Source organism: Meles meles, chromosome 11 (genome assembly GCF_922984935.1).
Source record: "Meles meles chromosome 11, mMelMel3.1 paternal haplotype, whole genome shotgun sequence".
NCBI classification, from domain to species: domain Eukaryota; kingdom Metazoa; phylum Chordata; class Mammalia; order Carnivora; family Mustelidae; genus Meles; species Meles meles.
This window is the reverse complement of record NC_060076.1, coordinates 7,785,393-7,800,564: the sequence shown is the minus strand read 5'-3', so window position 1 is coordinate 7,800,564 and position 15,172 is coordinate 7,785,393. Positions and strand designations below refer to the sequence as shown.

General features: G+C 51.6%; 1 protein-coding gene across 1 annotated transcript in view; it reads left to right on the top strand.

Annotated features, from left to right (window-relative positions):
* The window catches only part of LRSAM1 (leucine rich repeat and sterile alpha motif containing 1), a 36,879-nt gene that overhangs the window by 4,854 nt on the left and 16,853 nt on the right, over window positions 1–15,172 (top strand). Inside the window, exons 6-14 of the mRNA XM_046022896.1 lie at window positions 484–561; window positions 1,699–1,767; window positions 3,463–3,547; window positions 3,860–3,981; window positions 7,717–7,807; window positions 8,848–8,978; window positions 13,631–13,660; window positions 14,113–14,235; window positions 14,546–14,685. Coding sequence (XP_045878852.1) covers window positions 484–561; window positions 1,699–1,767; window positions 3,463–3,547; window positions 3,860–3,981; window positions 7,717–7,807; window positions 8,848–8,978; window positions 13,631–13,660; window positions 14,113–14,235; window positions 14,546–14,685 — 869 coding nt within the window. The remainder of the gene's footprint in view (window positions 1–483; window positions 562–1,698; window positions 1,768–3,462; window positions 3,548–3,859; window positions 3,982–7,716; window positions 7,808–8,847; window positions 8,979–13,630; window positions 13,661–14,112; window positions 14,236–14,545; window positions 14,686–15,172) is intronic.

Here is a 15,172-nt window from a genome sequence, read left to right as displayed (position 1 = left end):
GAGCTCCTCGACAATGGAAGTTTGTATGCAGGGCTCAGTGCTGTAAAAATAGCAACAGATGGTATGGATGGAGCCCTCGGCCCCAGGCCAGCCCTGGGCTCAGTGCTCGTTGTCTGTTGGTTAATTGTCTGTTGGTTAATCGTAAGGCAGCCCTTGGAGGCAAGTACTTTATTATTCTCTGTTCCCCACGGGAAGGTGCTGACCCTGAGGGAGGTTAAGATCAGGACAGCTGCACAGGGACCTTCTCAGGATGGAAAGTAGCATCAGGCCTCGAAGATCCCTTTCACCCTTGAAATTATAGGCTTTCAGGTTACTTGATTCCACAGTTGGTGATTCTGCCATTCTGAGCCACATCCCCCACTGCAGTGTCCGTGCGAGCAGAGGACAGCGGGCAGGTGGGGTCTGCGGTGTACCCTGCAGCAAGCTGGCAGCCTGCTGGCTGCTCCTCTTTCGGCTAACGCGCCCCAAATCTTCCCCACACAGGTGTTGATTGTCCACACGAATCACCTCACTTCCCTGCTCCCTAAATCCTGCAGCCTCCTGAGTCTCATAACCATCAAGGTACTGGGGACCTCCCGGGGGTCAGGGACTCTGCCTGGTGTAGCATGTGACAGCGAAACTGCCTTTGTTAAAGCTTATGCCAGGCGGGCCTAACTTCATACTCAGGCTGGGATTAGCCCAGTTGATGGGGCACCTGAGTGCCGTGCGTGGGGTGGGGTTACAAGGATAACCAGCCATAGGCCCTGCCTTCACGGGAACTTGCCCGGCAGGTAGAAAGGCAAAGCATAAACTCCGAGCAGGTGAGCTCACAGAGAGCATGGAGACTGATGGACCCAAACAAGGAGGCCCCGGAGGGACACCAGGCATCACACGGTCAATGTATGAAAGCCCTGTGATCCGGGCTGACTTCTCCTGTTAGCCTCTCCAGGACAGGGACTGGGATATATTCACAGTACATGTGGCCTATGACCTCAGGATAATTCCAAGATTATCAAGGATAAGCTTGATAATCCTCAAGATTATTCCCTCTCGTATTTCCAACGAGAGGAAAAGGATGGTAGGTAGCATCAGGCATCAAAGTGTTTTTTGAGTTAGTTCTGGTTTGTAGGAGTTGGGGTGGTTTTTACTTGTCTTTATTATTCTAGTCCAATACTCGCTATTTTTGTAATGAAACTATCTTATACGTTTTTAAATATATATTTTATATTGTGTATATTTTTATTTTATATGTATATACATGAAACATATTTATGTAGCCGCATATATGATCTGTGCCTTTTTGCTCATTTGTATTGTTAAAAAAAATTAGCAAATACAGTTAAGCAAAGGAAGAAAAATGTCCGTCATCTCACACTCCAGAGAACCACCGTCAGTATATTATTGCATATTTGATAGTTTTTTTCTACATAAATATGTACTTATACTGTGAGGGTTTTCCTGTTTAACATGAATATTTATGCATACTGTTTCATAGCATACTGTTTCCGCTCAACAGCTAAAAATAAATATTTGATAAAGAAAAGAGAGCAATGGTATCCCATTCTCAAAAAGGAGCTGAGATGGAAAGATCTCGTAGTTGGAGAGGAGGGGCTGCTGTTGCTTTGACACCGGAGGCAGGAAGAGGCCCCGGAGTCTGAGCTTCGTGGGCTTTCTCCCTTGGTGACTGTTGTGACCCCTAAGCTCGCCTTCCTCCTGCAGGTTCTGGATCTTCACGATAATCAGCTGTCAGCGCTTCCTGACGACATCGGGCAGCTGACCGCCCTCCAGGTAGGGCCACAGGACACAGGACACCTGCCTCTGACTGCAAGTGAGAAAGTGCCCTGGAGAGTGCCGGCCGGGCTCTGGCCAGGGCCGCCCTTGGTGCCAGCTCCCTCTGCCCCTTTCCCGTCAGGAAGCTCCGTGACGCCCTGGCCATGGCAGTCTGAGCTGTGGGAGCTTCGGTACCATATTTTTGGCATGTGCTTTTGGGATTTCATCGTGAACTTCTGCAAGGGAGGAAGCAGGAAATGATGAATTCAGCACAGTGACTCATCCTCCCATTTCTGATCAGTCGCGGCCCCCCGCATGCCCGCGCGGAGCTAAGCTTTTCCCTCCTATTATCTGTTGGTTTCCTGCAGCCTCCCTGTCAGGCAGGTGCTAGCATTAGCCCCATTTCACAGAGGAAGAAGCGGCTTTCCTGCACACTTAGATTAAAATACCTTCTCTCCACTATGCCCCTCAGACACCGAATGATGGGCCCGCCTACTTCCCAGCCTCCTCTCCTGTCCCCTCCTCTCCTGGCGGTCAGTTCCTAAACTCCTTCTGGCCTTCCTGCCGCACCGCAGCGGGCCTCTCCATGCAGACCCCGCCTCTGCCCGAGCAGCTCATCCTCTCTCAGCCCCGATGTCCCTCGGAATCCTCCCGGCCTCCTTGTCAAAGTACATCCACCTTCTGGGCCTCTGTCCCAGGCCTGGCTGGTTGCTGCGGGAGTGCTGACAGCAGTGCCTAGTTCCTAATGAAGGTTTTACTGATGGGACTGAGATGGAGTCCTTGGAGGGCGGCACCCCCACCTTGCACGCTGCCTCCAACGTGGAGGAGACCAAGAAATGAGGGGAACAGACAACCCTACTGTGTGGGTGGCCTCGTTGCATTTTACAGATGGGAAAGTTGAGGTCCAGAGGGATGACTGTCGCTAGCCCCAGGGCACACAGAACATGGGGCAGAACAGTAGGAATTGTCACCCCTTAGGAAGCCACAGTGAATGCTCGGGTGTAGGATCTCTGGGGGCTTTTTTGACATGTATGTTTTTATAGAATTGTTGCATTCATCATTTTGTAACTTTTGGATACCTGACAATAACTCCTAATCATCTTTTAGTTCGTTAAATATTCATCTGCCACATAATCTTTAATGACCGCTTAGCTTTCCATCGCGTCAATGTTTAATGCATACTTAGTGTACCAGCCTCTTGGCCTTGCTTCCCTCACAGTGCAGCATCCGGGAGGGAGCGTGGCCTGCGGAATCTGCCGAGCCTGCCTTCCCGTCTGGGCACCACCAGCTGCCAGCCTTGAGACCTTGGGCAGATCCCACTGCCTTTATGCAGCTCAGCTTCCTTCCCCCCAAAACTGGGATTTCTAGAGCCCTGGCGCATGCTGCCTCCCCCATGTCCCTGAACCTGCTTGTCCCCTGCTGTCTCCTTGCTGGACTGTGGGGCCATCATGGGGCATTCTGCGGTCTGCATAAATGATGGGTCCTCAGCAAGAACCAGTTCAAGGTCTGGCTCTGCTCTCTTGGGCACATGACTTCGCTCTGAGCCTGTGTTCCGATCTCCCATCTGGGATTATAACAATTGGTGTCCTCCTCACAGGACTGTCAGGGGGAGTTAAAGGTGTGTGTGGTGCCCAGATGCTGCCCGGCCTGAAGCAGAGGTAGACACCGTTCTCTGCGTCTGGGTTCTCATGTCATTTTTTTCCTCCGTCTTAGGTCTTAAACTTGGAAAGGAATCAACTGACATATCTCCCACGTTCCATTGGGAACCTGATCCAGCTCCAGACCCTCAATGTGAAAGGTAGGGGCCGGAACGCCCTGTCCATGTGACTTTCAGTCGGCGCTGGGCTGTCTCGGCCAGCATCCGCAGAGCCCTCCTCCTGCGAACTGCTGAGCATGAGGGCACCCAGCTAATAAGTGGTAGAGTAAGAACTCGAACCCAGGTCACCAAAACTGGACCCCTGTGCTTTTCCTCCCGGAACCTCAGGTCTCAGGACCTGCGCACATCCCAGGGTCAGAAGGAGGCACCCATGTGCCCCGAGTCCTGGCAGCGTCAGGCAGGAAGTCGGTGGAGGGGCTTTGGGGGTTGAGCTGTGCCATGGGATCTCTCCAGATAACAAGCTGAAGGAGCTTCCAGACACCGTGGGGGAACTTCGAAGCTTACGTACTCTTGACATCAGTGAGAACGACATTCAGAAGTTGCCGCAGCTGCTGGCGCACGTTCGAACCCTGGAAGTAAGTGCGGAGCTGTTCCTGCCTGGGGTTCTCTCTGGGCCACAGTCCCCCCACATTCCTGAATGCCTGCCCTGGTCACGGGTGCTGGGCTGTCAGAGCTCTCAAGGCTCAGTTCCTGGGAGCTCACAGAGAGAACGATGTCGCGCGGTTGTCATTATGGGGCTCTTGCTGCCATGATGGGGGCGGAAATACACACTCCAGGAGTGAGGACAGGACACTGAATTCTGGTGGTATCGATAATCTGTGAAAGATACGGTGTTTGAGCTGGGCCTGGAGAGAAGAACTCGCTTTAGAGTAGTAGACCTGGGTAGCGGGGCATTTGGGGGCAGGGGAGAGTATGGAGAGCGCAGAGTGGACAGCACAAGGTGTGGTAAGGGGAAAATGGGGCATCTGATGTGGTGGGTGCTTGCTGTGTCTGGAGGGTCCAGATTGGGAAGAGCCCAGAGCTCCGTGACGGGGAGAGCAGCCTCACTGGGAGGTGTAGAAATTGAGTTTCGTCAGAGCAGGGAGGGAGGACAAGCCCTTCCTGGGTCACTGTATCAGTTTGCCAGGGTGGCCGTAACAAAGTACCACAGGCCGAGTGGCTTGAACAAGAGATTTATTTTCTCACGGCTCTGGAGGCTGGAAGTCCAAGATCAAGGGTTGGTTGCTTCCAAGGCTTCTCTCCTTGGCTTGTAGATGGCGGTCTTCTCCGTGTGTCCTCACATCATCTTCCCTCGGCATGGGCCTATGTCCAAATTCCTCTTCTTACAAGAACACCAGTCATGCTGGATTAGGGCCCAGCCTGGTGATTTCATTTTGAACTTGTTTACTTCTCTAAAGACCTTATATCCAAATACAGTGGCATCTGAATTGCAGGGGATTAGGACTTCACGTATGTGTTTTGGGGGGGTCTACAGTCCAGGCCTTAACAGACACGGATACAGGCTGCTTGCTCAGGGAAGGCGGGGGCACTTAACAGCTGAGGATAAGATGGCCCATCCTTATCTGGTGCCTACAAGGCTAGGTGCTTAACCTGCATCAGTTCCCTAAATCCTCAGGAAAACCCTGCAAGCCAGACACTGCCGGCCCATTTGCAGGTGAAGATGCTGAGCCACGGACAGTTTAAGGAGCTTGCCCAGGGGCCGCACAGCTAGTCACAGCGGAGTGGGGTTGAAAACTAGGCAGTCTGAATGAGAGCCTGTGCTCTTCACCTCTGTGCAACTCAGCCTTCTGGAACAGGGACGTCTCTACCCAGGATGACACAGTCTGGCCAGCATCCCAGAATCCTCTGCGGAGCCATCAGTGAATTACCTCTCAGGCATGCTGAGCACCAGCATCTGTATCAGAAGTGGGTGGGTGAGCATGGAGACAGCAAAGGAAGGGGGCTGACCCCAAGGGCTGATCCCTGCTGCTGTGGCAGCCAGCCTGAGAAGGGACAGGATGGTCGCTCCTCTCCCTGAGCAGGCTGCAGAGACAGTGCTGTCCAGCAGAACTTTGTGCAGTGATGGGAATGTCCAGTGACTGTGCTGTCCCAAGTCTGTAGCCGCTAGCCACATGCGGCCCTCAAGCACTAGAAGTGTGACTAGCATGACCAAGAAAGTACGTCTTTACTTGTACAATTTTTTTAAAGATTTATTTACTTATTTTAGAGAGAGAGAGAGGCGCACGCGTGCGCATGAGCGGGGGAGGGACAGAGGGCGAGGGAGGGAAGCAGACTCCCCACTGAGCACAGAGCCCCATGCAGGGCTCAAGCTCACATCCTGAGATCATGACCTGAGCTGAAATCGAGAGTGAGACGCTGAACCGACCGAGCCACCCAGGCATCCCTGTTTATGTTGAAATAAATGAAACCCCACGTGCTCAGTGGCCGCCGTACCTGAGCACACAGCTCACAGCGTCACTGAGTCCGAAACCCTCGTAAGTCAGCTGGCAAGAGCTCCGAGAGTGACGTACTTTCCATCCACTCTTTAAAAAAAATCTTTTGAGCTTCTTGGTGGCACCTTTGTTCAGGAGGACACCATAAATGGCCATCCTTGGTTAAGGCCAAGGTCTTTCTCGCGTGTTATCTCCTATCACCCATCAAACAGCCCTGCCGCTGGGTGATAGCATGCCTGTTGAACTCTGATGGAGCTGAGCTTCCGGGAAGTCACCTGTCCTGTTCAAGGGCACCCAGCCGGGACAGGTCAAACGGGTCTGACACCAGGGCCAAATGACCACATACATCGCTGTCCAGCTGCGGCTCCTGCCGACAATGGGGACACCTGCAATCTGTGTGTCCCATGCAGTAGTCGCCAGCCACGTGTGGCTGTTGCGCACGTGAAATGTGGCTGGTGCCACTGAGTGACTGAGCTTTAAATTCACTTTCATTTTAGTTGGTTAAAATGTAAACTTACGTGGCCCTGCGTGGCTCGTGGCAACCAAACTGGGTGGTGCAGCCCCAGCACCCAGCACACTTTACTGTTGGTCACCGGTATGACCCATGTGGGTGAATATTCTTTACATAAGGCCTCCCAGGATGGGGTTTTCTGCTCTCGGGCTTCCTAGACCCACGCAGTCGGATCCTGTGCTCCAGGGCAGGCTCCCCAGGAAGAAGGACTGTGCTGGCCAGGGCTGGCGGGCATCTGAGCTACTTTTCCCACTCAGCCACTTCCAGCCTGGTGCCTCAGGCCTTCCCCTGAGGCAGGCCTACCTGTCCCAGGCAGAGAGGATATGGGCTCCTGGAAGGGGCTTAGGTAGCTTCCCAGGACGCCTCTGGAAAGAAGTGAGCAGATGCCAAGAGGGCTCGATTCAACAAACAGACAAACAAAAACAACAGATAAGCTTATAGCATGGCTGTGGACGGCTTTGTGGGCATTTTCTGAACCAGGTCCCTGTTTCCTGGGCCTCATAAACCCATAAGCAGGTGCATGTGTGCCCGTAGAAACATTGGGATTTTTTTCTTACTTAAAAAATCATTGTTGGGCACCTGGGTGGCTCAGTGGGTTAAGCCACTGCCTTTGGCTCAGATCATGATCTCAGGGTCCTGGGATCGAGTCCCGCATCGAGCTCTCTGCTCAGCAGGGAGCCTGCTTCCCTCTCTCTCTCTGCCTGCCTCTCTGCCTACTTGTGATCTCTCTCTGTCAAATAAATAAATAAAATCTTTAAAAAAAAAATTCATATTGTTAAAAAAAATTCCAATTTCACATAGAAAGTATGCTAGAATCTACCCTTTGGAGGAAACCATTTTGAGTTTGATATATATTTCTTCAAATTTTTTTTATAGGTATACTAATGTGAGAGAATTGGAGTGTTTCTTTTAACAAACATGGAATCTTACTCTGTATGTTGTCCTACAATTTCCTTTTTTTCCCGCTTTTTTATGTTTTTCTCCAAAAACATGAATCACGGTGCTGGCTGCACACCAGACAGTATTTTTTTTTTTTTTTTTTTTTTTTTAAAGATTTTTTTTATTTATTTATTTGACAGCGAGAGAGAGATCACAAGTAGGCAGAGGGAGAGAGAGAGGGAAGCAGGCTCCCTGCCGAGCAGAGATCCCGATATGGGACTCGATCCCAGGACTCTGAGATCACGACCTGAGCCCAAGGCAGCGGCCTAACCCACTGAGCCACCCAGGCGCCCCACCAGACAGTATTTAAGTGCTGGGAACGAGGCAGGAGCAAGACAGAGGAGACAGTAAACACAGCCTCGTAACTAAACCAGGTGCTTTGGGATTGGGTTGACAATACGTATAAAGAGGTTCCCCTGTGTCTGCAGACTCTGAGCCTCGACGCCTCGGCCATGGTCTACCCGCCGCAGGAGGTGTGCAGTGCTGGCACCCAGGCCATTCAGCAGTTCCTCTGCAAAGGTAAAGCCAGACACCCTGCCTCCTGCGCTCAGCGAGTGAGCTGGTCCCAGCAGCAGCCCTGTGCCAGCCCAGACTCGGGGCATGGCGGAGATCGAGGAGGCCACAGTCCCCAGCTGCTCGGCACTCTCCAGATCTGTCAAGAGACACAGGCAAAGCAGATGGTCACAGGAAATCGAGTTACTGGTCAGGCTGGGGCATCAGGGAAGGTCTGAGGAAGTGTCTTGGTCGAAACCTGAGGGCATTTGGGACTTAGGAAGGAGAGGAGGCTGTGGCTGGTGGGAGCGGAGGCATGTTGAAGGGCCTAGAAGGGTAGAGTGGTGGGAAGCGTGCGGCCGAGGAGGCTGGGGATCCGGGCACCCACACAAAGGGAGGAGAGATGGGTGGGAGACTGGAGAGGCCATCGGCGCCTGGTGAAGGCAGTCACTTAGTGAACTGAGCCACCGAGGTGCCCCTACCGTTTATATTTTTAAAAGACAACTTTGACCATATTTAAGTCTAAAATTCTTTACCAAAAGGATCCCATCATTAAAATTGAAATGTTACCATCTAGAAGATAGTTATATATTATGGACCCGAGGTTATTAGCTTCAGTATATAAAGAGTACCTATAAATCAGCAACAGTAAGGCAAGCAACCCTCTCAAAAATGGGTAAAGAGTACAAACCCCGTCAAGTCATACAGGAGAAGAGTATCCAGGGCCAGAGAAGGCAAGCATCTTGCCCAAGGTTTGGGCAAGGAGATGATGGATCAGGCTTCTCCACTAATCTCCCCCAGGCTTTTCTCATCACCTCATTCTCACGTGGATGATAAGAGGCAGCTGGCCAGCCTGTCTGTTCACTCAGCTGACACTTCTTGAGCACTTTCCAAGTTCCGGGGCCTGACATTAGGACTAGTGAGCAAGACGGAGGGCTCAATTCAGTCCGGGGCAGGGGAGCAGGGGACCAGGCAGCTGGGGCAGGACACTGGGGAGGACATCAGAGGCTGCAGGAACTGACAGTTCTGTCCCCTCCCTCCTGATCAGCTTGTGCCCTCTCTTGCAGAGTCAGGGCTAGAATACTACCCCCCTTCTCAGTACCTGCTGCCCGTCCTGGAGCAGGACGGAGCCGACACCCCCCGGGACAGCCCAGACGGGCCCTCGGACAGACTCTGCAGGGAGGAGGTGGAGTGGCAGGTAAGGTGTACTGGCTGCTGACAGGAGTTGGGGGGGGGGGGGGTTGCAGGGAACTTGGTCATTGGGAGGGGTGTTCAGAGCTGCAGGCTCTGAATTCCTCCACCCAACTAGAATTCACCTCTGTCCAGACCAGTGTGCTGGGATGCTCTCCAAGCCTGCGCCACCCCCCCAAACAGCAGGTGCGGCAGGCTCCTCTCTGCTCCCTGAACCCTTCAGGACCTTTGAACTTGCAGTTTCCCTCTCCCCCTTCCCAATCTGGAGTTCTCCTGGCTCACCTCTCGCTAACTCCACCTCCTTCCGGTTGTGTCCAGATCCCATGTCCTCTGAGAATTCTCCCTGTCACATCAACCCGGGTCAGGTCCCCTGCTGTATGTTCTCCGGGTGCCCCCACGTTTCCTTGGGAACACTTACCACGGCCGTAAATGAAGAATTACGCGGGAGATGATTTATGTGTGTCTCTCCTGCTGGATAAAGCTTTGTGAGCGTGGGGATTGTGTCTGTGTTGTTCATCGTTGTCTCTCAGCAAGTACTTCCTGCCTCGGTGCCCCTTGCTGTACAGAACGCCTGTCCTGCTCTCTGCTCTGTGGAGAAGTCAGGGAGGCACACGTGTCAGCACAGCGAGGGGCCGGCCCTCCCTGGTCCCAGGGGTGAGCTAGCCTAGGACGGGCACCGGGGAGGAACCTTGGTCAGAGTTTGCCACGTCAGCCAGGAGCCCCTGACACGGGAGCCAATGAGAAGCCACCTCTGTCCCCACCTGCACTTCCACAGAGGACCCACAGGCCTCTGGTGGTGGGGTGGGGGGTGGCAGCGGCGAGGGGGACCAACTGCCAAGTTTGGCTTCTTATCTTCCAAGGACTTTTTTTTTTTTTTTAATTTATTTATTTGACAGAGAGAGATCACAAGTAGATAGAGAGGCAGGCAGAGAGAGAGAGAGAGGAGGAAGCAGGCTCCCTGCTGAGCAGAGAGCCCGATGTGGGACTCGATCCCAGGACCCTGAGATCATGACCTGAGCCGAAGGCAGCGGCTTAACCCACTGAGCCACCCAGGCGCCCCCCAAGGACTTTTTATTAATCTCTGGTTCGCTGGTGCCCCCTCTTCCCTGTCGGACATACCACCATGCATGCCTTTGGAGTTTTCTCTTTCTTCTGGCAGCTCAGTGAGAACTAGAGAGGAGGAAGATCTCTATCCAGGGAAATCATGGCGATTTATACTCTGAGGAAGTATTTGCAGCCAACATTTCTTTTTTTAACTTATGTGTTTTATCTCGTTATTGTACTTAATTGTTTAAAATTTTTTATTAACATAAAATGTATTATTAGCCCCAGGGGTACAGGTCTGAGAATCACCAGGTTTACACACTTCACAGCACTCACCATAGCACATACCTTCCCCAATGTCCATAACCCCACCCCCCTCTCCATACCCTCCTTCCCCCGACAACTCTCAGTTTGTTTTATGAGATTGAGAGTCTCTTATGGTTTGTCTCCCTCCCGATCCCATCTTATTTCATTTATTCTTTTCCTACCCCCCAAGCCCCCCACGTTGCCTCTCAACTTCCTCATATCAGGGAGATCATGTGATAATTGCCTTTCTCTGATTGACTTATTTCGCTCAGCATAATACTCTAGTTCCATCCACGTGGTTGCAAATGGCAAGATCTCATTTCTTTTGACGGCTGCATAGTATTCCGTTGTGTATATATATGCCACATCTTCTTTATCCATTCATCTGTTGATGGACATCTAGGTTCTTTCCATAGTTTGGCTATTGTGGACATTGCTGCTATAAACATTTGGGTGCACATGCCCCTTTGGATCACTACATTCGTATCTTTAGGATAAATATCCAGTAGTGCGATTGTTAGGTCATAGGGTAGCTCTATTTTCAACTTTTTGAGGAACCTCCATGCTGTTTTCCAGAGTGGCTGCACCAGCTTGCATTCCCACCAACAGTGTAGGAGGGTTCCCCTTTCTCTATGTCCTCGCCAACATCTGTTGTTTCCTGACTTGTTAATTTTAGCCATTCTGACTGGTGTGAGGTGGTATCTCACTGTGGTTTTGATTTGTATTTCCTTGATCCCGAGTGGCATGGAGCACTTTTTCATGTGTCTGTTGGCCATCTGGATGTCTTCCTTGCAGAAATGTCTGTTCATGTCCTCTGCCCATTTCTTGGTTGGATTATTTGTTCTTTGGGTGTTGAGTTTGATAAGTTCTTTATAGATTTTGGATACTAACCCTTTATCTGATATGTCGTTTGCAAATATCTTCTCCCATTCTGTCAGTTGTCTTTTGGTTTTATTAACTGTTTCCTTTGCTGTGCAAAAGGTTTTGATCTTGATGAAGTCCCAATAGTTCATTTTTGCCCTTGCTTCCCTTGCCTTTGGCGATGTTCCCAGGAAAAATTTGCTGCAGCTGAGGTCGAAGAGGTTGCTGCCTGTGTTCTCAAGGACCTCAGTGTGAGAAAGGAATCTATCAAGATCCTTGAGGAGAATACAGCAAATATTTTTGATGCAGGATTAGCAGGCTGAATGTATAAAGAGCTCTTTCAAAGCAGTAAGACACAGCAAACCATCCCAAGAGGGAACAAAACGAAACAAAACAAAACAGATCTGTCAACAGGTACTTTACAGCATAAACCAGTACAGAGGAGGGGCACCTGGCTGGTCAGTCCGTAGAGCACCTAACTCTTGATCTCAGGGTCTTGCGCTCAAGCCCTACGTTGGCCATAGAGCTTACTTAAAAACTTAAACAAAAAACAATACGGATGATCTGTAAACACGAAAAAGAATGCCCAATTCCCCTCGTCATCAGAGACCGGTAAACTAAAACAACAAAATACTGTTACCTCCTTCAGACGGGCACAAATGTCACTTGCATGATTTCTTGGTCAGAGTGCGGGGAAACCGTTGCTCTTGGGAAATGGAAACTGGTGTTCCCACTGTGGCAGATAACCTGGTAATATGGGTCAGAAATTTAAATGGCCGTGGCCATCGCCCGTGATTCAGGAGTCCCACTTCTCGGCACATACCCGGAGAGACACTTGTCCAAGGAGACTTCTGCGAGAATGTTCCCTGCTGCCTTATTTGCAGTAGGGAAATATTGGAAGGCCCCTTAATGTCTGTCAGTGGGCAAAGGCTGAGCCAGCTGTGTCCTGTCCCTACTATGCCCTAGATCTATCCAAACTTGGATCACCGGACAGATGGGTAGGTGAAAAGGGCAGGCTGCAGAACACGGCGGAGGTAGCAAAGTACCCTTCTGTGTTCAGAAAGAAGGTTCAAATGTACAGGAAAACAGATGAGCAGTAGCCACTAACGGGGGGGGAGGGGAGCAGGGGGATGGGTAGGAGGACAGTTTGATGACAAAGGGGCACGAGGGAATTTTGGAGGTAAAGGAGTGGTTCTCTGTCTTGATTACAGTGACCATTACATGACTAGAACTGCATACTAAAAAGAATGAATTTTATAGAATGTGAATTTTGCCTTCATTGAAACACATTTATATGTAAGCACGCAGACAAATCTTCTGTATTTTCCAGAAGCACAAATTATATGTAAATGTGTGTACTCGGGTTTGATTATGGTAGTTATATGGCGAGGGGGCCAGAGAGAACCAGGATCAGGCTGGGGGAATGGTCTATGGTTACCGTATAGGCCATTTTTAAAATTTTTATAAGGAGAATATACTCCCGACATTATCTATATAATTATTTTTTTATCTGTATAATTAAAAGCTAAGTTAATTTTGAACATTTTATTCCTACCTCCACGTAGGACAAACCCAATTTCCTTATAATATGCTGCTTTTCCAGCTCAGACAGATTGATCCTGGCCTCTGAGCTGGATAACTAAATACAAAGATACTTAAAATACTTATTTAAGTATTTAGAAATACTTAAAGATATCTATGTGTTGGTTGATGTTTAACCACAAGAGGAACTCGTGCTCCTTGTCACCAGTCTGAGCAATACAGAAATATGTAAACTAAGCGCATGTCGCCCCCCATCCCACCCCCGGAGGTAATCATCACAAACTGTTAATGTATCTCCTTCCTGAGTCGGATCCCAACAGTGTGAAACTCCGAGTTGAGTTTTGTTGCCGTTCTTACAAGAACAGGATTCCGCTGCACCCAGAGTGGGAGGTGGCAGGCCCCTTTCCCTGCAGCTGCCCTCCTTTGCCCATAACTGTGTGACCCGCCGCAGGGAGTCGCCAGGACTTAGTGAAGGCAATGAGCTGTGGCCAGGGTTGTCACTCTTTACAGCAGTTCTGCAGGAACCCGTATGTGTCCCTTTGTGCGTTTGTTTCGGAGGGCTGGGGTTCGGGGCACTGTGGGTGTGCTGTACAGACAGGGAACCACACATCCCACTTCTTGGTCCCCCTTGTGGAGCACCACACCTACTTGGGGCTGCACCCCCAGAACCATCCTGAAGAGCTTCCTACAATGTGCCAAGCCCAGCGGTTCTCCTCCCTGCTGTCCGCTGGAGCCCTCTGGGACCCTCTATCAGACTCTCCCTCCCCCTTGTCCCCGCCCCGCCCACTCTCTGATGCAGTGCTTTGGGGCTGAAGCCTGTGTCTGGCTGCCCCAAGATTCTGGCCACGGACTGGGAATCCCACTGCTGCCCCCTTCTCCTGACCACTGTCTTTTTTCTCCCCCCAGAATAGGTTCTCAGACTATGAGAAGAGGAAGGTAAGAAAATGTCTATCCTCCTTGGTCACTTTTGTTTTTATCAAAGATCTATGATAAAAGGTTCGAGGGAAGGAGTTCTTGCTGTCTCTAAATTAGAGGGCAACCTGAAGTTTCTCTCTTGACACCTTGCCTCACCACATCCTTACGCAGCCTCAGTGTGGCAGAGTTTCTCCAGCACGAATGAGCAGTCTGAGGCTCAGCGACCTAGACTCCAAACCCCTAGCCTCTGACAGTAAACAGTGTTTTATTACAGTTGGGCCCTGCAGCAGGGTCGGGGGGTGGTGGGGGGTGCAGGGGTGGTGGGTAACGGGAGGCGCCGGGCTTGGAGGGTGTTGCTCAGTGTTCAGACCTACAGCCCGCGCTCCTGGGAGTTGAGGCACGGATTCACCCTGCTCCCAGGTCCTGCCACCACAGAGCCTTGCCAGTCATCACCAGGATCTATGTTCTTGCAGGAACAGAAGATGCTGGAGAAATTGGAGTTTGAACGGCGTCTGGAACTTGGGCAGCGAGAGCATGCCCAGCTCGTCCAGCAGAGCAGCAATCAGAAGGATGAGATCCTTCAGACGGTCAAGGAGGTCTGTGAATGGCCAAATGGGGTGGGCTTGTCCGGTCAAGGAGGTCTGTGAATGGCCAAGTGGGGTGGGCTTGTCCGCACGCTCCCTGCCGGGGGCGCCCACTGCTGCCGGGAGGTGGTGGGAGTAAGCGCTCTCTCTGGATCTTCCAGGGCCTGGGGGGGGCCTGGAAGAACATCTAGCCTAGCCTCCTCATGCGTAATGGACGCCCCGGGGCCTAGCAAGGGGAAGACCCGGGCCAAGATAACACAGAAAGGCCTGGCAGGCCGGGGCCCCTTGCTGCCAGCTCAGCCGGCTGCCTGTCCCGCTGCAGGAGCAGTCCCGGCTGGAGCAGGGCTTGAGCGCTCGCCAGCGCTACCTGGACGCCGAGCGCCAGCGGCTGCAGGAACAGCTGAAGCAGACGGAGCAGAACATCTCCAGCCGGATCCAGAAACTGCTGCAGGAGAACCAGAGGTCAGGCCCCCCACTCCCCAGACCCAGGGACCTTCCCGGACGTTGGTACCCTTTGAAGAGCGCAGGCCAGGGGTCCCTCTCTCCTTTACAGTCTCCAGTCTCAACTCCTGCCTGAGGCTTTTGTTGGTAGGGTCCCGCCATGGTGCCACTTTTTGCACCAGCCCGAAGGGAAAAGGTCAGGGCGGGCCTGACCTGGTCTGTAGCTTGTCCTCGGACCTGTGCCTCCCGAGGGTCTGGTCTGTAAAATGAGTGGGTTTAGTAAGAGCGTTGAGATCATATCCTGCTCCAGTATTTTAGGTTCCAGTGACCCGTTGGGCTGAGGTCAGCCGTACTGATATTTGCCTTAGCAAATCCTGTCTAGGGTAGGTGCTGCTAGGAGCCAGTCTCGGTGGGCTTGGGGGGAAAGGAAGGGAGATAAAGGTCTCCAGAAACTCTAGTTGGGGGCCTGTGGAAAGCCTCCAGAACGGGCTTTTGCCATGACCTTGTT